Source organism: Balaenoptera borealis (assembly GCF_965194805.1).
Source record: "Balaenoptera borealis genome assembly, chromosome: 1".
Taxonomy (NCBI): Eukaryota; Metazoa; Chordata; class Mammalia; order Artiodactyla; family Balaenopteridae; genus Balaenoptera; species Balaenoptera borealis.
In genome coordinates this window covers 33,687,102-33,712,476 of record NC_138860.1, presented here as the reverse complement: position 1 = coordinate 33,712,476, position 25,375 = coordinate 33,687,102, and the positions used below count along the sequence as shown (strand labels likewise).

General features: G+C 41.3%; 1 protein-coding gene across 9 annotated transcripts in view; it reads right to left on the bottom strand.

The window, feature by feature from the left end:
* The window catches only part of DSTYK (dual serine/threonine and tyrosine protein kinase), a 56,875-nt gene extending 32,465 nt beyond the window's left edge, over positions 1-24,410 (bottom strand). For 2 of the 9 annotated variants that reach the window (XR_014245939.1, XM_082396498.1), the window contains exon 1: positions 23,948-24,404. Coding sequence is in view for 8 of the 9 variants with exons in the window: in XM_082396498.1 (XP_082252624.1) it covers positions 23,948-24,212 (265 nt within the window). In the remaining variant the exon portion in view is untranslated. Of the gene's footprint in view, positions 1-13,865; positions 13,902-16,032; positions 16,106-16,206; positions 16,569-19,164; positions 19,275-23,947 lie in introns of those variants that run through there. The other 7 variants (XM_082396499.1, XM_082396504.1, XM_082396501.1 and 4 more) reach the window with 7 other exon arrangements.
* Between the last annotated feature and the right edge of the window lie 965 nt (positions 24,411-25,375).

Here is a 25,375-nt window from a genome sequence, read left to right as displayed (position 1 = left end):
TCTATCCAGAAAGGTGGCAGTGACCTGATCTACCCTCCCCTCTCGTTTTTCAACCAGTGGAGGGACAGCCTAAGGAGTTTACAAGGACTCAGGTACAAGATCATTAAATTGACAAAGCCAGAAAAGACCACACTAACTGGGATGTGAATCCAAGACCCGAATATATCAAAATGAAAACCTTCCTTGTGACACAAGACCTAATACTTGAACAGATAAAGGCCCTTTAAAATGACTCTACCACATGCAGTTTTAGCTTATTTTCCTCATTTATAACATATTTTATAACTAAATGTATGAGCCAGTCTTTAAATACGCATGTATTGAAATAAAATGTTATTCAAGTGTGCATAAGCTCTAGAATCTTTTCTGGTTCATTTCACTGATGGCTGGTGACAGCATCCCAGCTGCCAAGTCATCTGTTTTCTTAAAACACTGGGTGCTCAATTAAGATCAATATCTCCTAATCAAATCACATTCTTTCAGTTTATGGAGGACAAGACCCTGAATAAGACAAAGGGAAAGAACTACCTGTTAGGATAAAATCCAGGCAAATCTAGGAAGAGGTGTGATCCATCTCAGAAATATCCTTTCAGGACACCACACTCATCTAAACAGATCAAATAATACTCAAGAGAAAACAAGGGACTTCCCTGGTGGCACAGTGATTAAGAATCTGCCTGCCAATGCAGGTGACATGAGTTCGAGCCCTGGTCCGGGAAGATCCCACATCCCTCGGAGCAACTAACCCTGTGTGCCACAACTACTGAGCCTGTGCTCTAGAGCCCGTGAGCCACAACTACTGAGCCTGCGTGCCACAACTACTGAAGCCCGCGTGCGTAGAGCCCGTGCTCCGCAACAAGAGAAGCCACCACAATGAGAAGCCCGTGCACCGCAATGAAGAGTAGCCCCCGCTCACTGCAACTAGAGAAAGCCCGCGTGCAGCAACGAAGACCCAATGCAGCCAAAAATAAATAAATAAAAATAAAAAATAAATTAAAAATTTTTTTAAAAAGAGAGAAAACAAAAGTCTTCCTAAAGTATGAGAACATCTATTTGGGAAAAAGAACCAGAAATTAGTTGACTAGAACTCTCATATTCTGAACTCGATCACTCCCCAGCTTGTTCAGTGGCAGTGCCTGCCCAAGTCTAAGATTCAGGCAACTTTGTGTTTGTCCAGAAAGGCACAGACACACGGTTCTTAGGCTGTTAGAAGTCCAATCTCGGAGCCAAATACATACATCTTAATTGAAATTTAGGGTGGCACCAAGTGAAACAGTATTTGCTTTAGTCACTTAACCATGAGCTGTTCATTTTGTTTATGTAATTGAAGCAAGAGAGGCCTGATTCATTTAAGAGGTTGTCCTACTTCAGACTCTACCTATCCTGCTTCAAACTCAGTATTTCAAATCCTCAAATCTTTTTCTCTCCCACAAATGGCACCACCAAAAGATTTAAGGAAGTTGGCTTTCACCCAGCCCCCTTTATGAATTTCATTAAGCCCTTCCTTTCATGTCGGCCTATAAATACATCACCTGGCCAGCACATGTAAACCAGTGATACGAGACACTGAAACAGGAAATCTATTCTCTTGGGACAGAGATGAGAAAGCAAAGTGTTAACTGAGTGCCCAGTTGTGTGCAAGGTATTTACTAAGCGCAAGAGTAAAACACCAGACAACTGGTCTAATTTTTGACCCACTGATACAATCTAAAAGCAAGGGGACACAGCCAATTGCTGTGCGACCACTTAGCAAGTAGTGAGTCCTGAGTCCCTTCATATCTTATTGACAACTAAACAACACTTACCACAGTTGTCAGGGAGGAAAAACAATTTTCCTCTACCCTTTTAGTTTCCTCTGGCTGGGTCTAAGAATTAAATTGACATGAGACAGATTACCAGGAGAAAATGAAATTTAATTAGGTACACATGGGGAATCTGAACATGAGATTCCAAAGACGGGTTAAATGAGATACATATGTCATCCTGGACTAAGGAGAGGGGGTAGGGGGCTGGGTCTTCAAAGGGAAACAAGGCAATTCACAGTAAGAATGAAGAGTGAATGTTTGGTAAACAAATGTTTGCTGGGCCATCCAGAAACAACGGGACATAGAGAGGACTTTGACCAAACAGGCCTTGCTAGGTTCCTCCCCTGACTACTACACCTGGTTCATATTACACTGTAGCTAACCCTGGTGATAGCTCTCTTTCTGGGATAGGCCCTCTATCTAAATTCTTTTAGGCAGTTAAGGCAGAGGAGATAAAAGCTCTTCCTGAGCCTTTTGTTTCTTTAAAACAACCAAGCCTAAAGTAATCTTCATACCACAGAGACACATTTTGGGATGGTAAATTTTGCTCCCCTATACAGACTATTCTAGTTGTATGTTTATAATTACCAAAAGCAGGAAGAACCATATTTCCCTCTGTATCCTCAACACCCAACACAATGACTAAAAAATAGTTAATGCTTTGTTATACACTTGCTTTGTTATACGCTTGCTTGCTCTGTGTAAGAATCCATTTACCATGGAGAATTGTCTACAGAAAGCCATAAGTGGTTCTACTAAGTACTGAGAAAAGTCCAGTAGCATGATGAACAGTCTGGTACCATGAATAGTATAGGAGCAACTGTCATTCCTAAAAACCTCCTTCATCTCAACATGGAGAGTAGAGGTGGACAACAGAATAGTACCTCCCCATTCACCTGCAGACCACAGTCTCAGCCTGAGCAGTGAGAAGTCCAGTTAGATTCGCTCTTATCTACCCTTCCTGTTCTTTCTCTTTTCCCAGTCTTCCTCAGATCTCAGACGGGTATCCAAACTCCTATAACAAAAGTTATAAAAATAAGCCTAAATAAAAGCCATAATAAAAATAAGCTTAAATGAGTTTTGTGACTGCTGCTGCTTGGAGAGCAGGTAACAGAGAACAAAAACCAAGTAACCATTTTTCAGAACCAGAGGGAGAGATCTCAACACCTCTGAGACCTCAGGGTCAACTATAGGAAAGCCAGTAAACCATGCTGCATTGGCCAAAACCACAGCGGACATACCCCATTACTCATCTGGTCCAAATTATCACACCCCCATCTCTGTAGTGACAAAAATAGTCACTACAAATAAACCCGCTAGAGTCAAACAACCATAGGCCAGTGCAATGGGAGAGTGGGCTGACAGCGAAACCAGTTCTAATTTTCGTTTCCACGCACTCTGCTAGGGTTCTGCGTGCAACCCACTGGACTGAGAAAAGGTCTTCAAAATGGATATCGCCATCTGTTTTTCAAAACGTCATTATCCAAGGCCTTTGCTTCTCCCACTAATCTTTAGCTTTTTCATTGCTCTTCAACGTGTCTACAAGATTTGAACAAGAGCATGGAGAGAAATGAAGCTGAAACGAGATCGTTTCACTCCTTGCTCCTCTCGGCAAATGCGTCGGTGAGGGAGTGGGCAGAGCACCAGCCGAGGGCACACGCTCCCATCCCGGGCTTCACCACTGACTGGCAACCTACTTGTTTCTCTCAGCCTTGGATTTCTCATCTGTGAACTAAGGGACTTGGATTAGATCATCTTTAACATCCCTTCCAGTTCTGAAATTCCAGGATTCCATCAGGTTTTAACTGTTGAAAGAAAGATAACTGAGGGGGATGGGCAGTTGGTCTGATAGTTTTTATTTTAAACTGTACCTGAATTTAATTACTCGAGCTCCCCCTGGACTACTATAACGGCAGATCAAAAGCTGACTGAACTAGCCAGGGGCTCTGAGGACCTACCAGGCAGTTTCAACAGTTTTCTAAAGAAGAGATTAAAAACTGTAGACTGACCATAGGAGGGAGGAAGAAAATCTGTTGCAGAGCTAGAGCAGCTGCCTCACTGACAGTTAAAGGACTTCGAGTTAATCAGGTTTTCTTTTGTAATTAATATAACAGCATCTGCATATGGGGCTGCCGGAAGGTAACAGCACGGCCTCTCAGCTTGAGCACATTAACCCTGCCAACTCTGGCTGCAGGAAAATTCAAATCAAATTGTCTTAAATGCAAGGCAAGACTTTTTTTTTCCGTGATGATTCTTAAAAACAGATTATCTTGATTTGCGTTACTTCTAAACAAACGTTTCAAACTACAAGGAGAAGAGCAGCTAAAGTAGCAACGCATTTTGTTTATCTGTTTTAGATAATGAAGGGGAATGAAATATATCATCCCAAAATATGCCTCTTTGACATATTATTTTGAGCAGGTTATTTTTAAGAAACAGCAGACACAGGTGAAGCTCTGGAAACTGAGAAGTTACCCTTTCGTAGGAGACATATTTAAAAGGGACATCTCCATTTGTAAGGGTGTCTTCCTCCAGTGCCAGGAAGAGGAGGGCTCAAAATCTCTAGAAACTCTTATCAATGCAGAAGGCAACCACTTAAAACTGCATAACAACCTTACCCTTGTTTACTGTGCTTTTCCTGATAACCACCCATAAATGACTCCCCCCACCTCACCCCACCCGAGTGTTTTATCTTTAGCTGGAAATCGTATTTAAGGTAGTGGCTTGGGCCATTTTGGAGTCACGCAGTTTTTCCAGGGTATCTCCCATGTGTACAGGAGGTACACATGTTATTAAATTTCTGGTTGTTTTTCTCCCATTAATCTTTTTATAACAGGAGTGTCTCAGCCAAGAACCTAGAAGGGTAGAGGGAAATTATTTTTCCTTCCCTACAATAATATTTACTGAGCCCTTTCTAAGTACATCACTTTATTTGCCCCATTTCATTTAATGCTCACAATTCTACCAGACGTAAACTATTATTATCCCCATTTGTAGATGAGGAAGCAGTAGCTTAAAAGGCAAAACAGAACAAAAAAGAAGCCATGTTTCTCCATTTCTCTAAGCAGATAAAAAGTGGAACACAGGGCAGAGCAGGAACTGTTCTTAGGTCTCAGGGGGCCAGGTGAATACTTAATGGTAAACAATGTCCCTGAAGGGTGGCAGAATATGCCATCCCCCAAAATGTCACTTTGGCATAAGGATTATTTTGAGCTAAAGGCACTCGACAAACAGCAGGTATAAGAAGGGCGCTCTGATCTCCGCTTTATCTTCCTGAAAGCAAGAGATAAAACCCCCATTGGGAAGATGTCCTCCCTATAACAGAAGGAAAGCAACATTCTTATCACCAGAAACTGGGAGTCGAGATCAAGAAAAATCTGTACAAATAAGCCTTGTTAAACTAACCAGTACCTTCCTAGTTACTTTCCCACCGTTAACTGCCCTAGCCCAAGGCCCTTTGTCTTGTCACGCTTTCATAATTTACTTCTTTGTCCAGTTCAACTCTGTTTCTTTGGGTCTTCATTCTTTTGTGAGGACCCCCATGTACATGTAAAATTTAACAAAGTGCTTATGCTTTTCTCCTGTTTATCTGTCTTATGTCAGTTTAATTCTTAGGCCCAGCTGGAAATAATAAGAAGACAGAGGAGAAATTCTTCCTCCTCTACCCGCCCTACCACACTTTCTCCCAATGTAGGGCCAAACACAACTCAGTAGTTGTAGAACCCCAATTTAAAGCAGACTGACAGAGTCCTTACGGAAACCGCCCAAGACGATGAGGCCTGGGAGAAAAAAACAGCATTAACACTAGCTGGTGAACACTTTTAAAAAATGTTATTCTTATTCTACCTAAGAGCTCTAGAGTCCATTTTCTAAAAGAAACAGTAGGTACTTTTCAGAGAAACCTTTAATGTTCCTCTCATCAGTTAGTGTGTATTACCCTTTGGGTTGAGGTTAAGATTATTCTAAAAAGGGAGAATTGGTGGGAAGTAATGTTAATGACTTTTTAAAATTAATTAATTAATTAATTTTTTTAATTTTTGAATTTTATTTTTTTTATACAGCAGATTCTTATTAGTCACCAATTTTATACACATCAGTGTATACATGTCAATCCCAATTTCCCAATTCATCCCACCCCCACCCCCGCCGCTTTCCCCCCTTGGTGTCCATACGTTTGTTCTCTACATCCGTGTCTCAATTTCTGCCCTGCAAACCGGTTCATCTGTACGATATTCCTAGGTTCCATATAAATGCATTAATATACGATATTTGTTTTTCTCTTTCTGACTTACTTCACTCTGTATGACAGTCTCTAGATCCATCCACGTCTCTACAAATGACCCAATTTCGTTCCTTTTTATGGCTGAGTAATATTCCATTGTATATATGTACCACAACTTCTTTATCCATTCGTCTGTTGATGGGCATTTAGGTTGCTTCCATGACCTGGCTATTGTAAATAGTGCTGCAATGAACATTGGGGTGCATGTGTCTTTTTGAATTGTGGCTTTCTCTGAGTATATGCCCAGTAGCGGGATTGCTGGATCATATGGTAATTCTATTTTTAGTTTTTTAAGGAACCTCCATACTGTTCTCCATAGTGGCTGTATCAATTTACATTACCACCAACAATGCAGGAGGGTTCGCTTTTCTCCACACCCTCTCCAGCATTTGTTGTTTGTAGATTTTCTGATGATGCCCATTCTAACTGGTGTGAGGTGATACCTCATGGTAGTTTTGATTTGCATTTCTCTAATAATTAGTGATATTGAGCAGCTTTTCATGTGCTTCTTGGCCATCTGTATGTCTTCTTTGGAGAAATGTCTAGTTAGGTCTTCTGCCCATTTTTGGATTGGGTTGTTTGTTTTTTTAATATTGAGCTGCAAGAGCTGTTTATATACCTTAGGGATTAATCCTTTGTCCGTTGATTCGTTTGCAAATGTTTTCTCCCATTCTGAAGGCTGTCTTTTCATCTTGTTTATGGTTTCCTTTGCTGTGCAAAATCTTTGAAGTTTCATTAGGTCCCATTTGTTTATTTTTGTTTTTATTTCCATTATTCTAGGAGGTGGATCAAAAAAGATCTTGCATGATTTATGTCAAAGAGTGTTCTTCCTATGTTTTCCTCTAACAGTTTTATAGTGTCCGGTCTTACATTTAGGTCTCTAATCGATTTTGGTTTATTTTTGTGTATGGTGTTAGGGAGTGTTCTAATTTCATTCTTTTACATGTAGCTGTCCAGTTTTCACAGCACCACTTATTGAAAAGACTGTCACCATGTTCTTGGATTGGAAGAATCAACATTGTGAAAATGACTCTACTACCCAAAGCAATCTACAGATTCAATGCAATCCCTATCAAACTACCACTGGCATTTTTCACAGAACTAGAACAAAAAATTTCACAATTTGTATGGAGACACAAAAGACCCCGAATAGCCAAAGCAATCTTGAGAACGAAAAATGGAGCTGGAGGAATCAGGCTCTCTGACTTCAGACTATATTACAAAGCTACAGTAATCAAGACAGTTTGGTACTGGCACAAAAACAGAAATATAGATCAATGGAACAGGATAGAAAGCCCAGAGATAAACCCACGCACGTATGGTCACCTTATCTTTGATAAAGGAGGCAAGCATATACAGTGGAGAAAAGACAGCCTCTTCAATAAGTGGTGCTGGGAAAATTGGATAGGTACATGTAGAAGTATGAAATTAGAACACTCCCTGACACCATACACAAAAATAAACTCAAAATGGATTAAAGACCTAAATGTAAGGCCAGACACTATCAAACTCATAGAGGAAAACATAGGCAGAACACTCTATGACATAAATCACAGCAAGATCCTTTTTGACCCAGCTCCTAGAGAAATGGAAATAAAAACACAAATAAACAAATGGGACCTAATGAAACTTAAAAGCTTTTGCACAGCAAAGGAAACCATAAACAAGACCAAAAGACAACCATCAGAATGGGAGAAAATATTTTCAAATGAAGCAACTGACAAAGGATTAATCTCCAAGATTTACAAGCAGCTCATGCAGCTCAATAACAAAAAAACGAACAACCCAATCCAAAAATGGGCAGAAGACCTAAATAGACATTTCTCCAAAGAAGATATACAGATGGCCAACAGACACACGAAAGAATGCTCAACATCATTAATCATTAGAGAAATGCAAATCAAAACTACAATGAGGTATCATCTCACACCAGTCAGAAGGGCCATCATCAAAAAATCTACAAACAATAAATGCTGGAGAGGGTGTGGAGAAAAGGGAACACTCTTGCACTGTTGGTGGGAATGTAAATTGATACAGCCACTATGGAGAACAGTATGGAGGTTCCTTAAGAAACTAAAAAGAGAACTACCATACGACCCAGCAATCCCACTACTGGGCATATACCCTGAGAAAACCATAATTCAAAAAGAGTCATGTACCAAAATGTTCATTGCAGCTCTATTTACAATAGCCAGGACATGGAAGCAACCTAAGTGTCCATCATCGGATGAATGGATAAAGAAGATGTGGCACATATATACAATGGAATATTACTCAGCCATAAAAAGAAATGAAATGGAGGTATTTGTAATGAGGTGGATGGAGTTAGAGTCTGTCATACAGAGTGAAGTAAGTCAGAAAGAGAAAAACAAATACAGTATGCTAACACATATATATGGAATCTAAGGGGGAAAAAAAAAAAAGGTCATGAAGAACTTAGTGGCAAGATGGGAATAAAGACACAGACCTACTAAAGAATGGACTTGAGGATATGGGGAGGGGGAGGGGTGAGACCTGACAGGGTGAGAGAGTGTCATGGACATACACTACCAATGTAAAATAGATAGCTAGTGGGAACCAGCCGCATAGCACAGGGAGATCAGCTCGGTGCTTTGTGACCGCCTGGGGGGGTGGGATGGGGAGGATGGGAAGGAGGGAGATGCGGGAGGGAGGAGATATGGGAACGTGTGTATATGTGTAGCTGATTCACTTTGTTATAAAGCAGAAACTAACACACCACTGTGAAGCAATTATACTTCAATAAAGATGTTTAAAAAAAAAAAAAAGAAAGAAAAGACTGTCTTTTCTCCATTGTATATCCTTGCCTCCTTTGTCATAGATTAGTTGACCATAGGTGCATGGGTTTATCTCTGGGTTTTCTATCTTGTTCCATTGATCTATATTTCTGTTTTTGCACCAGTACCATATTGTCTTGATTACTGTAGCTTTGTAGTATAGTCTGAAGTCAGGGAGTCTGATTCCTCCAGCTCTGCTTTTTTCCCTCAAGACTGCTTTGTCTATTCGGGGTCTTTTGTGTCTCCATACAAATTTTAAGATTTTTGTGTTGTAGTTCTGTAAAAAATGCCATTGGTAATTTGATAGGGTTTGCATTGAATCTGTAGATTGCTTTGGGTAGTATAGTCATTTTCACAATGTTGATTCTTCCAATCCAAGAACATGGTAGATCTCTCCATCTGTTGGTATCATCTTTAATTTCTTTCATCAGTGTCTTATAGTTTTCTGCATACAGGTCTTCTGTCTCCCTAGGTAGGTTTATTCCTAGGTATTTTATTCTTTTTGTTGCAATGGAAAATGGAAGTGTTTCCTTAATTTCTGTTTCAGATTTTTCATCATTAGTGTATAGGAATGTAAGCGATTTCTGTGCATAAATTTTGTATCCTGCAACTTTACCAAATTCATTGATTAGCTCTAGTAGTTTTCTGGTGGCATCTTTAGGATTCTCTATGTATAGTATCATGTTATCTGCAAACAGTGACAGTTTTACTTCTTCTTTTCCAATTTGTATTCCTTTTATTTCTTTTTCTTCTCTGATTGCCGTGGCTAGGACTTCCAAAACTATGTTGAATAATAGTGGTGAGAGTGGACATCCTTGTCTTGTTCCTGATCTTAGAGGAAATGCTTTCAGTTTTTCACCATTGAGAATGATGTTTCCTGTGGGTTTGTTGTATATGGCCTTTATTATGTTGAGGTAGGTTCCCTCTATGCCCACTTTCTGGAGAGTTTTTATCATAAATGGGTGTTGAATTTTGTCAAAAGTTTTCTCTGCATCTATTGAGATGATCATATTGGCTTTTATTCTTCAATTTGTTAATATGCTGTATCACATTGATTGATTTGCATATATTGAAGAATGCTTGCATCCCTGGGATAAATCTCACTTGATCATGGTATATGATCCTTTTAATGTGTTGTTGGATTCTGTTTGCTAGTATTTTGTTGAGGATTTTTGCATCTATATTCATCAGTGATATTGGTGTGTAATTTTCTTTTTTTGTAGTATCTTTGTCTGGGTTTTGGTATCAGGTTGATGGTGGCCTCACAGTATGAGATTGGGAGGGTTCCTTTCTCTGCAATTTTTTGGAAGAGTTTGAGAGGGATGGGTGTTAGCTCTTCTCTAAATGTTTGATAGAATTCACCTGTGAAGGCACCTGGTCCTGGACATTTGTTTGTTGGAAGATTCTTAATCACAGTTTCAATTTCATTACTTGTGACTGGTCTGTTCATATTTTCTATTTCTCCTGGTTCAGTCTTGGAAGGTTATACCTTTCTTAGAATTTGTCCATTTCTTCCAGGTTGTCCATTTTATTGGCATAGAGTTGCCTGTAGTAGTCTCTTAGGATGCTTTGTATTTCTGTGGTGTCTGCTGTAATTTCTCCTTTTTCATTTCTAATTTTATTGATTTGAGTCCTCTCCCTCTTTTTCTTGATGAGTCTGGCTAACGGTTTATCAATTTTGTTTATCTTCTCAAAGAACCACCTTTTAGTTTTATTGATTTTTGTTATTGTTTTCTTTGTTTCTATTTCATTTATTTCTGCTCTGATCTTTATGATTTCTTTCCTTCTGCTAACTTTGGGTTTTGCTTGTTCTTCTTTCTCTAGTTCCTTTAGGTGTAACGTTAGATTGCTTATTTGAGATTTTTCTTGTTTCTTGAGGTAGGCTTGTATAGCTATAAACTTCCCTCTTAGAACTGCTTTTGCTGCATCCCATAGGTTTTGGATCGTCGTGTTTTCATTGTCATTTGTCTCTAGGTATTTTTTGATTGCCTCTTTGATTTCTTCAGTGATCTCTTGGTTATTTAGTAACATATTGTTTAGCCTCCACGTGTTTGTGTTTTCTACATATTTTTCCCTGTAATTCATTTCTAATCTCATAACGTTGTGGTCAGAAAACATGCTTGATTTCAATTTTCTTAAATTTTGAGGCTTGATTTGTGACCCAAGATGTGATATATCCTGGAGAGTGTTCCATGCGCACTTGAGAAGAAAGTGTAATCTGCTGTTTTTGGATGGAATGTCCTATAAATACCAATTAATTCTATCTGGTCTATTGTGTCATTTAAAGCTTGTGTTTCCTTATTAATTTTCTGTTTGGATGATCTGTCCATTGGTGTGAGGTGTTAAAGTCCCACACTATTATTGTGTTACTGTCGATTTCCTCTTTTATAGCTGTTAGCGGTTGCCTTATGTATTGAGGTGTTCCTATGTTGCGTGCATATATAATTGTTATATCTTCTTCTTGGATTGATCCTTTGATCATTATGTAGTGTCCTTCCTTGTCTCTTTTAACATTCTTTATTTTAAAGTCTATTTTATCTGATATGAGTATTGCTACTCCAGCTTTCTTTTGATTTCCATTTGCATGGAATATCTTTTTCCATCCCCTCACTTTCAGTCTGTATGTGTCCCTAGGTCTGAAGTGGGTCTCTTGTAGACAGCATATATATGGGTCTTGTTTTTGTATCCATTCAAAGCCTGTGTCTTTTCGTTGGAGCATTTAATCCATTCACGTTTTAGGTAATTATCGATATGTATGTTCCTATGACCATTTTCTGAATTGTTTTGGGTTTGTTTTTGTAGGTCCTTTTCTTCTCTTGTGTTTCCCACTTAGAGAAGTTCCCTTAGCATTTGCTGTAGAGCTGGTTTGGTGGTGCTGAATTCTCTTAGCTTTTGCTTGTCTGTAAAGCTTTTGATTTCTCTATCGAAGCTGAATGAGATCCTTGCCCGGGAGAGTAATCTTGGTCGTAGGCTTTTCCCTTTCATCACTTTAAGTATATCATGCCACTCCCTTCTGGCTTGTAGAGTTTCTGCTGAGAAATCAGCTGTTAACCTTATGGGAGTTCCCTTGTATGTTATTTGTCTTTTTTGCCTTGCTGCTTTCGATAATTTTTCTCTGTCTTCAATTTTTGCCAGTTTGATCACTATGTGTCTCGGTGTGTTTCTCCTTGGGTTTATCCTCTATGGGACTCTCTGTGCTTCCTGGAATTGGGTGGCTATTTCCTTCCCCATGTTAGGGAAGTTTTCGACTATAATCTCTTCAAATATTTTCTTGGGTCCTTTCTCTCTCTCTTCTCCTTCTGGGACCCCTATAATGCGAATGTTGTTGTGTTTAATGTTATCCCAGAGGTCTCTTAGGCTGTCTTCATTTCTTTCCATTCTTTTTTCTTTATTCTGTTCTGCAGCAGTGAATTCCACCATTCTGTCTTCCAGATCACTTATCCATTCTTCTGCCTCAGTTATTCTGCTATTGATTCCTTCTAGTGTACTTTTCATTTCAGTTATTGTATTGGTCATCTCTGTTTGTTCTTTAATTCTTCTAGGTCTTTGTTAAACATTTCTTGCATCTTCTCGATCTTTGCCTCCATTCTTTTTCCGAGGTCCTGAATCATCTTCACTATCATAATTCTGAATTGTTTTTTTGAAAGGCTGCCTACCTCCACTTCATTTAGTTGTTTTTCTGGGGTTTTACCTTGTTCCTTCATCTGGTACATAGCCCTCTGCCTTTTCATCTTGTCTTTCTTTCTGTGAATGGGGTTTCTGTTCCACAGGCTGCAGGACTGTAGTTCTTCTTGCTTCTGCTGTCTGCCCTCTGGTGGATGAGGCTATCCAAGAGGCTTGTGCAAGTTTCCTGATGGGAGGGACTGGTGGTGGGTAGAGCTGGCTATTGCTCTGGTGGGCAGAGCTCAGTAAAACTTTAATCCACTTGACTGCTGATGGGTGGGGCTGGGTTCCCTCCCTGTTGGTTGTTTGGCCTGAGGCAACCCAACACTGGAGCCTACCCGGGCTCTTTGGTGGGGCTAATGGCAGACTCTGGGAGGGCTCACGCCAAGGAGTACTTCCCAGAACTTCTGCTGCCAGTGTCCATGTCCTCACGGTGAGACAGAGCCACCCCCTGCCTCTGCAGGAGACCCTCCAACACTAGCAGGTAGGTCTGGTTCAGTCTCCCCTGGGGTCACTGCTCCTTCCCCTGGGTCCCGATGAGCACACTACTTTGTGTGTGCCCTCCAAGAGTGGAGTCTCTGTTTCACCTAGTCCTGTCGAAGTCCTGCAATCAAATCCCACTAGGCTTCAAAGTCTGATTCTCTAGGAATTCCTCCTCCCATTGCTGGACCCCCAGGTTCGGAAGCCTGACGTGGGGCTCAGAACCTTCACTCCCGTGGGTGGACTTCTGTGGTATAAGTGTTCTCCAGTTTGTGAGTCACCCACCCAGCAGTTATGGGATTTGATTTTATTGTGATTGTGCCCCTCCTACCGTCTCATTGTGGCTTCTCCTTTGTCTTTGGATGTGGGGTATCTTTTTTGGTGAGTTCCAGTGTCTTCCTGTCGATGATTGTTCAGCAGTTAGTTGTGATTCTGGTGATCTCGCAAGAGGGAGTGAGAGCACGTCCTTCTACTCCGTCGTCTTGAACCAATCTCTCATTAATGAACTTTTGATGTCTCTAGTGACCCATTAGGTTAGATACGTTGTTTAAATTGTTTTTGGAGTAATGGATTTATATCATCACACTCTCCTTCTTGCCTGTTTTCCATCCCAGTCAATAATATGAGTGAAGGCCAGGGTAAGGTATAGTCCATGGCCAAGGAGGGAAGGCACTATATGGAATAAGTGAAGTGGAACTCTATCTTTGCCTTATCCTATTCTTGAAACTCATAAGGTTGATGGGGCTTCAGAGTCAATTCAGGTCTCAACAGAGTTACTACTGCAATACTTGTTCCTGATACCCAAGGATTTCCCTCCTTCGGTAAAAATTTTTACCTCACCTTTAGCACTGAACTTGAAGTCCTCTCTGAAAGTGACTGAAATACAAAGGATTTTATAAGTCACTGAAGTAATCAGTGACACAAATATGCATTTCCACAAATAAGTAGTGATGTTTTATTTCTTATTAACTACATGTGCCAAGAGTAAAGGACAAATCCTAAATTGAGAAATGAACATTATACAGTCTTTCTACTACAATCAATTCTACTACAAGCTTCACAGTATTGAGCTACAAAAACCCCAGGAGCTGAGAGAGAAATAATTCTGCCAAGAAGCATTTATTTATCATTCCCAAACAAGCTCTCTGACCTTCAGCTAAATTTAAAGGATTCTGAATTTTAGAGGAGGCATCCCCATTTAAGGAAAACATATGCTTAGGGAGTCTGGGTTTCAGAATCTTCAGGACCAAATAATACAAGGTATTTTGGTTGAAGGGGATGGTTTTTGGAGATTAGAGATGGAAATGTACTCAAGCAGCTAAACCTCTTGTTGGAAGCTGAAAGTCAAGCTGGCAGAAATGTCACTAAAGTTATCCTACCTGGTGGTCATGTTAAGATCTTGAACAGCTTTTGAAAAGCAGACTGTACTGGTACCTGGGAAGAGGGACATAACCTCCCCCCAACCCTTTCCCTGCCCATCCCCCCCCCCCCCAAGGCTTATATCTCCTGGGAGCCATGTGACATGAAGAGACCATACTCAGCAGCCTGCTGACAAGTTCCCTTCTGGGAGAAACTGCTCCTGAGGCTGGTCGAGCTGCAGGGGGAATAGAAAGGCAGCTGGCAGCTGAAGCTGTAATTTATGGGATGCAGAGATGGAAGCAGTTTTTCGAGGAAGCCGACCCCATGCTTCACTCAGGGCTTAGTTCCTGTCATTTGGAAGGCAGCTTCTTTCAGCTAGTTACCATTAAGAATGACCCAATGGTGGGAATGTGTTAAAAAGACACAGGAACCACCTCAAAGGGGGACTTACTCACCGGACTGGGGACAATTTAAGCATAAAATTTTTTTTAAATGATAATAAGAAATTATAATCCATTGAAAAAATTCAGAAGTCCCACACTGATATAAATAAATAATAAACAAACAATGGAAAAGGAATGCTCTAACTTTGCAAATACCAACTAAGAAATATAGAAGAAATAGTGGATAGAAAAACCACCACTGAGGCAGGTGGGCATTGTCAATGGACGCTAGGTCTAGTGGAGGGAGGCATTTTCAGGAACAAGATCATCAGTGAAATCTTAGAACACCTTCCCACAAAAGACTAATCAACTGCAAAAGGAAAAACTGTGACTTTAAGGTAGAGAAATCTAACGGACACCAACATGACCAGAGATCAAGCTTAACATCTCCAAGGGTGGGGGGGCCGACAACATGTACCTCTGATGTGACTGCACATCACGTCATTTCTGTGCCTAGTCCTGCTGAGAGCTCATGACCTGAGTCTAGTCATGAGGAAGCAGCTAGATCCAGGCTGAGGGTCATCCCATAGAATGTAAAGCCTGCTCTTTAAACCTGCCAAAGATAGAAATGTCAGGGAAAGGCCGAGAGACTGTCCACATTCAGGGAGTCTGAAGACACATGATAACTAAATGCAACATGTGCTCCTGGACAGGATCCTGGATCAAAAGAAAAAGACATTACTGGGACAGTTGGCAAAACTTAAATGGGGTCCGTAGACTGGATGGTAATACTGACTCAATGTTGATTTCCTGATTTGGGAAGTTGCATGCTGATAGCATGTCCTTGTTTGGGAGAAATGCACACTGGAAGTGTTTAGAAGAGATAAGACAACCTATCTAGAGCTCACTTTCACAAGGTTCCGAAAAATATATACATATAATAGAAAGAGAGAGATTAGGTGATGGGGCAAATGCAATAAAATCTTAATAAATGGAGAACCTGCATGGAGTGGGTATGAGAACTCTCTGTACTGTTCTGGTGACATTTACATAAATTTGAAATTATTTCAAAATAATTTTTAAAATATTGGCCAAAAAGGTAACTAGCAAAATGTATCCAGGTCTGGATCTCAGAGAAAAGAGATTAAGAGATAGAATTCTACTCATCAAAAAAACCCAGCAGGTAAAAAACACATCATATACAGTAATAATACAATTTAAACAATAAGTTTCTTCACTGTCCCCACTTCTGCCCTGCACATTACCTTCTTTCTCCTCAATCTTCCTGTGATCGTTTTCTGATGCCAGTTCTGAGTCTGGGGAGTCCAAGGCACTCATCTAAACAAGCAGTTCAGGATCAGATTTAGAACCCAAGTCCTCAAGACTAAGCAGTATAGACAAACACCCACTCCAGGACAGGACACTTTGATGAAAGTTACCTATAACTATCCAGTTCATTGAACAAGAAGCCACCAGAAGAAGCTTGACCTTGTACTGCCGGCAGCAGCCTCCTGATGACTCAGCAGTAGGGAACACACCTCCACCTCTTCTGCAGCTCAGGCCTCTTTATCACATGCCAACTAACTACTTTTATCCTCGACTAACCAACCACATTTCCAAGTTGCAACAGCAGAACTTCTCCACTTCTCTCCATGGAATATAAGCCAGCAGAGCAGGCCAATTGTTCAATCAGGAGAAACTGAGATAGGTTTCGCCAGGGGGCTTCTTATATGCCAAAAGAATAAAAATGACTTTTCTCCTACTAGCTGTTTTCCCCCAAGTTCTTCGTTCCTTCTTGCTCCTACATATCTCCATAATATTAAAAGTTAAGGCTACAGTATATTGCACAGAATATTCCTAAAAAGTAAGCTCCATATTGGTTCAGTCACTGTCCCTCTAATTTGAATAAAAACAGAGCTTTTATTCAAATTAGTCTTGTTATCCAGTTGCTTTTATGATACGGCCTTACTTAGTCTTTAGTCTGGAAAGTTTGGCTTAACCAAAAAAATCCTGGGAAATGTAATTCTCTCCCATTATATAAACTAGAAAGGGTAAAATCTGTCTGGCATAAATAACACACTGAAGTCTTAATCTGATGAAGCTAAAATTAGACCTTTTTTTATATGAGTAAAATAAAAGTGATAAAAGCATTTTTTTTAAAAGAAGTATGAGGGTGTTTTTTTTTTTTAAATAATCAAAGGCTTTTATGAATACATAAGCTATTACTATTCTTTGGGATAGTTTTGATGTCTTATTAAACAAGTGAAAAGCAAAACAATCCTCAAGTTCTACTTCCCATCTTCCTGCCCAGAGAACACCACCCCAGGGAACGGAAGCACATTATAAAGCCCAACTCCAAAGACTTGCAGTCAAAAGGTTCCCGCAGCCACATGGCACCCCACAGGCTGGGGATACGTCCAAACCACTCACATTGCACACTGCCTACTAAATACGACAGAAGAAGGCACCACATGTGATGGGCAATTCAACCAGGGGCCCACAGGGGATTCTGATGAGTCCCCATGCTCTGACCAACTTTCCTTCAGAGAGTTTTAGTTTGGACTTTGGAGGAATACTATCTATAAGGAGACCTTCTCAGAGAGGCTGATTTATAGCTTTAAGCAAGGGGGCACATAACCACTGCTACATCTGTTCTCCTCTGTTAAAGTGTCAAGTTCCAGGATCCCCAAGATTACCAGACTCCCCGTTTGGCAAAGAATGGAATCAATTTTCAAGCATGGGGTGGCCTATACTTAGACTGAAAATCCTACAGGGGACTCCAGTCAGACCTCTGAGAGTCACGAAAGAAAAGCTGCATCTTTCACAGGGACTCTACGCTCTTGTTATGAATGACACCATTCAGATTCCCTGGACCACGTAGGAAGCAAAACCCACTATCCCTAGAGGTGAACTATTTTCCTACAAAAAGTAAAGAGCAAATTCACCTTAGGTCTTAAAACTGTTAGGGAACAAACCACATCCACCCACACTCCTCATACGCTTCATATTGGCATCCCTGTGAGTAACCTCTGATGGAGATAAAAGATACTCTTAACAACAATCTTCATGAATGCATTCTGCTTTTGAACCATGCAAACAAGACAATTATTGTTATTCCATCCCAGAGACAGACTGGGGCTAGTTTTCCTTTACTGTCAGAAAGTTAGTAAAGCATCTCAACTCCTGTTTTTATCAATGCCATTTAATCTTAGAATTTCTCATATGCCTTATCCTCCTGTCCTCAAAGACTAATGGTTAAGCAGGAAACCAATGTGTAGGAAATCCTCTAGAGGGAACATGGTGAAACACTAATCCTTCTTTCTTTCATAACATCAGCTTAGAATTAAAAATATCAATTAGTTGGACAATGTTTCACCATTGTGTGTCCTGTACCCAGTACAAAGTTAGGCATTAATAAAGATTTGTTGAGTGAATGAACATTTACTTCCCATATCGTGGTGAAGCTCCGGTATTGCATGCAACTCATTCTTTGGGACGTGAAAATCATTCTTTGGGATACTGGCAGCTCCAGCCTAATTAGTCATCTATCAAATGCTTATCATTGTTCTGTTTTAGGGGCGCAGACAGGAAAATGTGGGCAAAGATACAAAATCCCATATCTTTCATGGGGGAAAAATTGCCCTTCTGAAGTGGAAAAAAACATCATTCCAATATCTACCAGATATGTAAACGATCTAACAGATACTTACTTGCCTGTTATGTACAAAGCACTATGGTAGGCATTGCAGGGGATACAAAGATGAGTAAAACAGTCTTTACCCTTAGGAGTTCACGATCTAGTAAGCGAGATAAGACAAATATATCCATAGCTATCACATGAATAAATAAATAAAAACATGATCTGTATGTCCAGAGCCTATAGGAATTGAGCAATAGGTTTAAGGTGAAATTCATGTTTCCCTTTACTTCAGTAACATATTTTTTGAGGTTTTATTTTCAAAAGATTGCTTTTGAGAAGGACATTTATTGCAGGAAGATTCTTTGTTGACTTAACATAGTGAGACAGAGAAGCATGGAGAAATAAATGCTGATGCTTGGAAAGTGGACAGAGCAAAACAAAATCTAAAGACCAGATGGATTTTTATTTAAATCCATGCTTTCTTTAAATGCTACTTGCAAGGCTGAAGAACTAACCGTATTGAAATCAGTAATGCCTTTTAAGACTAAACTAAACATATTGCAAACGATAATAATCTTAAAGGTAATAATGTCTTTTCTTTCAAGAGCAGGAAGAATTATCCAAGCCTTTTTAGTAGTGCGCTGCCCCATGCCATGGGAAACAGATTATCCTAGCAAAGGAAGATTAGGAAGGGGAAAGGAAAGGGACTGGAAATTGGAATAAAAGGCTTGAGTAGGTAGTGTCACATTATACTCACTCAATCAGATAAAATCTCCCACTGAAGGAGATTATGGTTCCAAGTCAAGCTATGGAGCCTGGGTTATGACTCACTTGTAACGTAATCTCTCCACTGCCAGGGTGCATTTTCTATTCCCATGGCCAGATCAGGAAAGAACAAGGGAGGAGTCACAGAAGCAGAATGGGACTGGGAGCTTAGAGACCTGGGCCTAGATCTGGCTTCAGCTCAAAACTGTTCTGTCCCTCATTCCATTCGTCACTCCTCTTATTCTTCCCCCGACCCCCCTGTTCCAGCCTCCTAATCTAATGTTCACCAAGTACATACACACATACACACACACACTCAAATGTCACATATGTTTAGTACTAACTATATGCCTGTGCTAAGTGCTTTAATGTATATTATCTCTAAATATCACAACAACTTTGTGAGGTAGACATTATCACTCCCATTCTATTTATTTATTTAGATATAATTCACATATCAGAAAACTCACACTTTTAAACCACACAATGTAGTGGTTTCTAGCATATTCACAAAGTTGTACAACCATGACCACTATCTAATTCTAGAACATTTTTATTCCCCAGGAAGAAATCCCATACCCATTAGCAGTTATTCCTCATTTTCCTCTCCCCCCATCCCCCCGCAATCACTAATCTACTTTCTGTCTGTATGAATTTGCCTGTTCTGGACATTTCAAATAGATGGACTCATACAATATGTGGCATTCTATATCACTCCCATTTTACATATGAAGAAACCAAGACTCCAATAGGTTAAGTAACTTGCCCCAAGTCCCACGGTTAATAAAAGGCTGAACTAGAAGAGGAACTCAGGTCTGATTCAAGTGCTTGTGCTTGCTTTTGACTACTTTTTATTTTCCACTTGTTACACCAAAAAACAATGGTGGTTTAAACTTTTGACTACTATATGCTGCTTCCATACAGGAAGAAAATTGAGAGAAAGTGAAAGTTTTAGATATAATTGGGGAAATGGGGTTTTGTTCATCTAAGGTAATAAAAGTAATAAATAAGAATCACAATTATAGCACCATCTCTGCTAAGCTTCTGTTGAAATGCTGAGGCAGCTCTTCTAAACAGACCATGGCAAATTACTAGAAAGCACACCCATCCCAGTCTCTGGCTGTTTTACCCCACAACCAACTTCCCTCCACCCCTCAGCCCTAGTTGAAGATGGCAACTATAAGAAACCAGGCTGTAAAGAATATCCTCTTTCCCAACTTTCCATCCCTTGCCCAGATGTCACTCTGCCACTTAAAGTGTATTATCCATACAAATTTCTGTCTAACAAGTCCAAGAAAAATGTGCACTAGGGCTTTTCTTAAATAAATAAGTACATTAGTGTTTTTCTTCTCCCTTTTAATTCTGGCAACCAAAAGAGGGTGAAGGATGTTGGAGAAACGAAGTTGTTACCAAACCAATGGCAAAGAGCTATAAAAACCTAAGAACTGTAACTCACACAAAATGCCTATAATCTACCTTTAGCTTTTTGCAGTTTTTCTACTTTATATGTTGCATATGCATATGGCTGAGATTAGATTATCCCTTTCTAGAGGGCCAGGTTCAGATCTTCCTAGTCCTTTTCCTCCCTCATCCAACATAAACAAACAGGTGCACTGTAATGATAATTATAATTTTTTTTCTTTCTTAGGAGAAAAGTATAGAAGGGGAAGACTGATCTCCACTAACCCAAGGCCAAGACCAATGTTTTTATTTGACTCTTTAACCCTATTACCAGGTGCTCAAATGTTTATTGACTAGTAATAGCTAATACTTACACAGCACCTTACCAGGCACTGTTCTAAACACATATATTAACTCCCAACAACCCTAGAGGCAACTACTATTATTATAATCCTCATTTCCAGATGAGAAAACTGTGGCACAGCGCCATTGTGATCTGCCCATGGTCACTCAGTTAGTAAGGAGCGGAACCAGGAAGAAAGGAATGTAGCACAGATTAAAGCATTCCAACTAAATACATTTGAGTCATTCCAATTTCTTAAAATTGAGAGGTTTATGATACACTGCAACAGCTTGGAACTCTGACAGATCATAAAACAAGAAAAATACTTCTCCCTCTGCTACTTTGTAATACTCCACTCTGCCTGTCTTCAGAAGTGCTCAAAGCCTTTATCTCATTACTTCTGAACCCTCTGACAGAGGAAAATCAACAGATAGAGGGGCTGTCATTCCCTATAGTTAAGTGAAAAGAAGGCCAATGCTTTGGGAAGAAAAGGAGGACCTGAATCAAGGCAATTTCACTTATAATTCAGTTTTCCCTGTACAGGTCGAGCTACTCTCATTTTAGATTCCACCCACTTTTTAACTTCTAAAACATCATGTACCTTATATACTCACTACACTGCCCTCAGTGAATTCAAAACTGTGAAAATTAAGATGGAAGCATTATTTGGGGGGGTCCTTCCCATCTCTTTTGTGGTTAAAAGTGAAATAATAAAAATTTACAGTTAATCCATGATCTTCAATTGCTCAAATACCATACTACATCCAACCTAGAAGATACTTCCATTCTGAACCGATGATTAAAACCTTCAAAAGAGGTTTTAAGAATTGAGGTTAAGAATTGAGTGTTCCTTCGCTTAACATTTCAAGTTCCTATTAATCAGAAACCAACATTCACAGAAGAAAGTTGAGACAGTCTCTGAATGAAGTTCACCTTGTAAAGATAGTCTGTAAAGGGAGAGAACAAGAGCTAGTTGTCTTTTAAGGAATGGTTTCTACTTTCTAACACAATCACCCAAACAGCTGGGAAAATGGCATCCCCAAAATATACATAGTAAGTGCCACCTCACTAATTTCTCCTGATGTTCCTTTTCACCTCCAAAAATAAAACTCTCCACACTAAAGGAATGGAAGCATTTTATGGAACAAAATCAAATGGCTCCCAGTCCTGTCATCTGTACCCTCCCCTGGTTTTTATTTCAGATGGACAGACTCCAGAGGGTGAAGAGAGTTAAATACGAAAATATTAGTTCATGATGCAGTCAACTAGAAAAGCCAATGAGGCAAAATACAAAGGTGCATTTGTATTTCTTAAGTTGGCTTTTAAAGAATAAAAAGAAGAGCCAGCCAAGGTGCCTTGAAAACCTCCATCTCTCTGAGGTGAATCTACTCTCTGATTTTTTATCAGTAGTAATTCTAAAATAGTTGTTATAAAATTACAGCAATAGAGGGTTTTTTAAGATAAGCTATAAGAAAAACTTGTGAGCAGGGAAAGCCGCTGGAAAGCATTGCTGAGGGAGAGGGTGAAAGTACACGTTCTGGGGCTCATCCCTGAAAACATCTGCCCTTCTCACCAATTGTTTTTGATAGCCTCACAGAAATTAGTCCCCTCTATGGGTCCATTTTAAGCATAACAAATCTCTGGGCAGAAGATGGCAAAACCACAACTTCAGAAAAGCTAGTCATCCCCCCTCATCCCACTTATTCCATGAGGTAAAATAAAAGCTTTTTTATTTACATCCAGGCCAACTAAGTGGAATATCATCAATCAGAATCTTATTTTTATCACCATTTCTGGAGTCTCAGACAAATTTAGGATATTAAACATGCAACTTTGGAAATATAGGGCCCAACACACAAACTCTGAAGAGTTTAAGAATTCACTGCATTCTACGCCTCATGTTCAAATTTGCTGTCAGCATCTAAATTAGTGTTTCTGAAAGTGTGCTTGCTGGCCCACTTGCATCAGAATCCCTAGCCATGGCTTGCGTTTAGATTCTTAGGACCCACCCACTAGACATAATCAATCTGTAGGATAGAGCCTGAGATATTTTCAACATTAATCTTAATACACACTTTAGTTAGAGAATCACTCAATGAAACCCACTGACTGCTATATTGTCCCAAGGTATCTGTCTGCATGGGATGCCAGTCCCTTCTTCCATCCAACCTGTTATTTCCTAATTAGACCAAGTAGTTATCAAACCCTCCAGTTCCCCATCAACAGCAGTTTAAGAGGAAGTAAGAAATTAGGAGAGGTCAAAGACGCTGCACGATTTTAAATGCTTTAGGGCCTCTAACACATCCCAGAGGGAATCAAGTTTCAGGACCAAAAAACGATCCTTTCCCTGTCTAACTTCTTCACCCTAAACGCAATCCGCATCTCTGGCAATTCCCTGGCACCCATGAGACATCCTTTCCTTTAGCGACCCCAGCCCCATTCTCCAGTACATTCCTTTCACAGAGTTGCCACATGATTGATGTAAGCGTATTTCACATACATAATCAAACACACAGACGCGCGCGCGCACACACACACACACACACACACACAACGGACACACACAAAATCCACTACAGTCCCCTGGCCTCCTAGGGCTCCCTGCCTACCGCCCGTCCTCCATCCCTCCTTTCCACCATCCCTAACTGGGACTCTGACCACAACTGCTCATCCCCGAACTCAGAGCAACTTTCCTCACTCCGAGGCTTAACCTCCGCCCTCTCAAACTGGGGCCCTCCGCGCTCCCGCCCGTGCACAGCCCGGCCCCCTGGATCCTGCTCCTGGAACTCCTGCCTTCGGGCGCCCCTTGCCCCCTGGTCCCCGCGGCCGAGTCCCTGGAGCCCCTCCCCTCCCCCACCCCGAGAGATGCCCTCCCACGGCATCTCGGATCCCGCCAGCTCAGGCCCGGTAGCCCCGCCACGCGGCCCTTCTTCCACTTTCCGCCTCTTCCCGGGGTTTTGCAGGGGCAGGGGTGCGGCCCACCCTCAGTTTGCCTCTCCAGCCCTGTCTTCCTCACGGCTACCCTCCTTACCCGCCTGCAGCCCGATCTCGGCGACATCGCCGGCAGGGCCGCGCTCGGCCCCGCCGCCTTCCGTGGGGGAGGAGGGACAGCTGTGATTGTGGGAGCCTTTGATGTCGCGGAAGAACTTCTGCGTTTCGCGCAGGTTCTGCCTCAGCCGTCCCAGGTAGCGGCGGTAGCGGCCAAAGCCCCGGCACAGCTCACGGATCATTCCGCCGCCTCCCGGGCCAGGACCCGAGACCGACTCGCTCCCCCACGGCACCCCGTCGCCCTCCATCGCCTCAGCCTGCTCTGCCTTCGCGGCTTGGTGCCCGGCCCTCTGGTCCGGCTCCCCTCCTCCCGCCCCCCAGTGCTTAGGGCAGGAGGAATCCGCCTCCTGACGCCCCCGCCTGCAGTCGGCCGGGTTCCCAACCTCCGTCACCGCCGTTGAAAACAAACCAAACCGCAGTGCGCCGCGAACGGAACCTTTATCTCCACTATCCAGAGGAGTGAGGGAACGATCACCGGAGCACCCCGTCACTGCGGGGTCTCCTGGGACTTGTAGTCTGGGCCGGGGCCGAGCTCCAAAACCTGGAGACTGTGGATGCGACCGACCGCCCTTTGGTATACATCTCCCCCGTTCTCACACAGAGCTCACACGCTCTTCCCGATTTAAAAACATGTTCCTACTCCCTACAGAAGTGTCCCTGAGGAGAGAGAGCACCTGCAGAACCCGGACTCCGGCAGAAGTAGGGGTGCCTTACTGAAATCAGAGCGAAAGATTTTAATAGCAAAGAAAAGTAAGGAAACAAGACTGAGGCTAGTACTGTCTCCATGGCTACCCTAAATGGCTCTCACTTTCCAATACAGTACATACTGGGGAAGCAGCTGAAAATACCACGGAAATAGGGAAACCCCTCATGTTTGCATTACATCCTCCTTTTCAGACTTTCCTTCTCCAGGTGTGGAAGGGGGGTTGTAGAAGGGTCGTTAAAGAGCTGTAAGCCGAAGTTTAGTTGGTTTCTTGAAGTAGAGAGACCAAGCTGGGTAAGGGGAAGTTGAGGTTAGTAGCCTTCCAAACCAGTTCTGATTATCTTAATTTGGCTTCTGCTAATATGGAAGACTTCTAGTGACATGTACTGTGACGGAGCCCGGGACACAATTAGGAAGAAAACAAAACTTGACAACCACTTCTTTTTCATTTCCTGCTTTCTTTCTCCTCTTCTCCAGGCACAGAGCCCTCCTGTCTTTCTTGCTATGGAAAGACCCCATCTTCTACCCAGGCCAGATGTCTTCTCCCACAGGCTGGATAGTGTAGCTCCCCAACTGAATTTAAGAGGAGACCTGAGTTGGAGTCTGAACTTCCCCAATGCCTTGCCTTGAGACCTGTGAAGTAAGGGTTTGGGCTAGTTGATCTTTATGCCCTCTAAAATTTTGTGAGTTTTGCTTCAAAAATGTTTG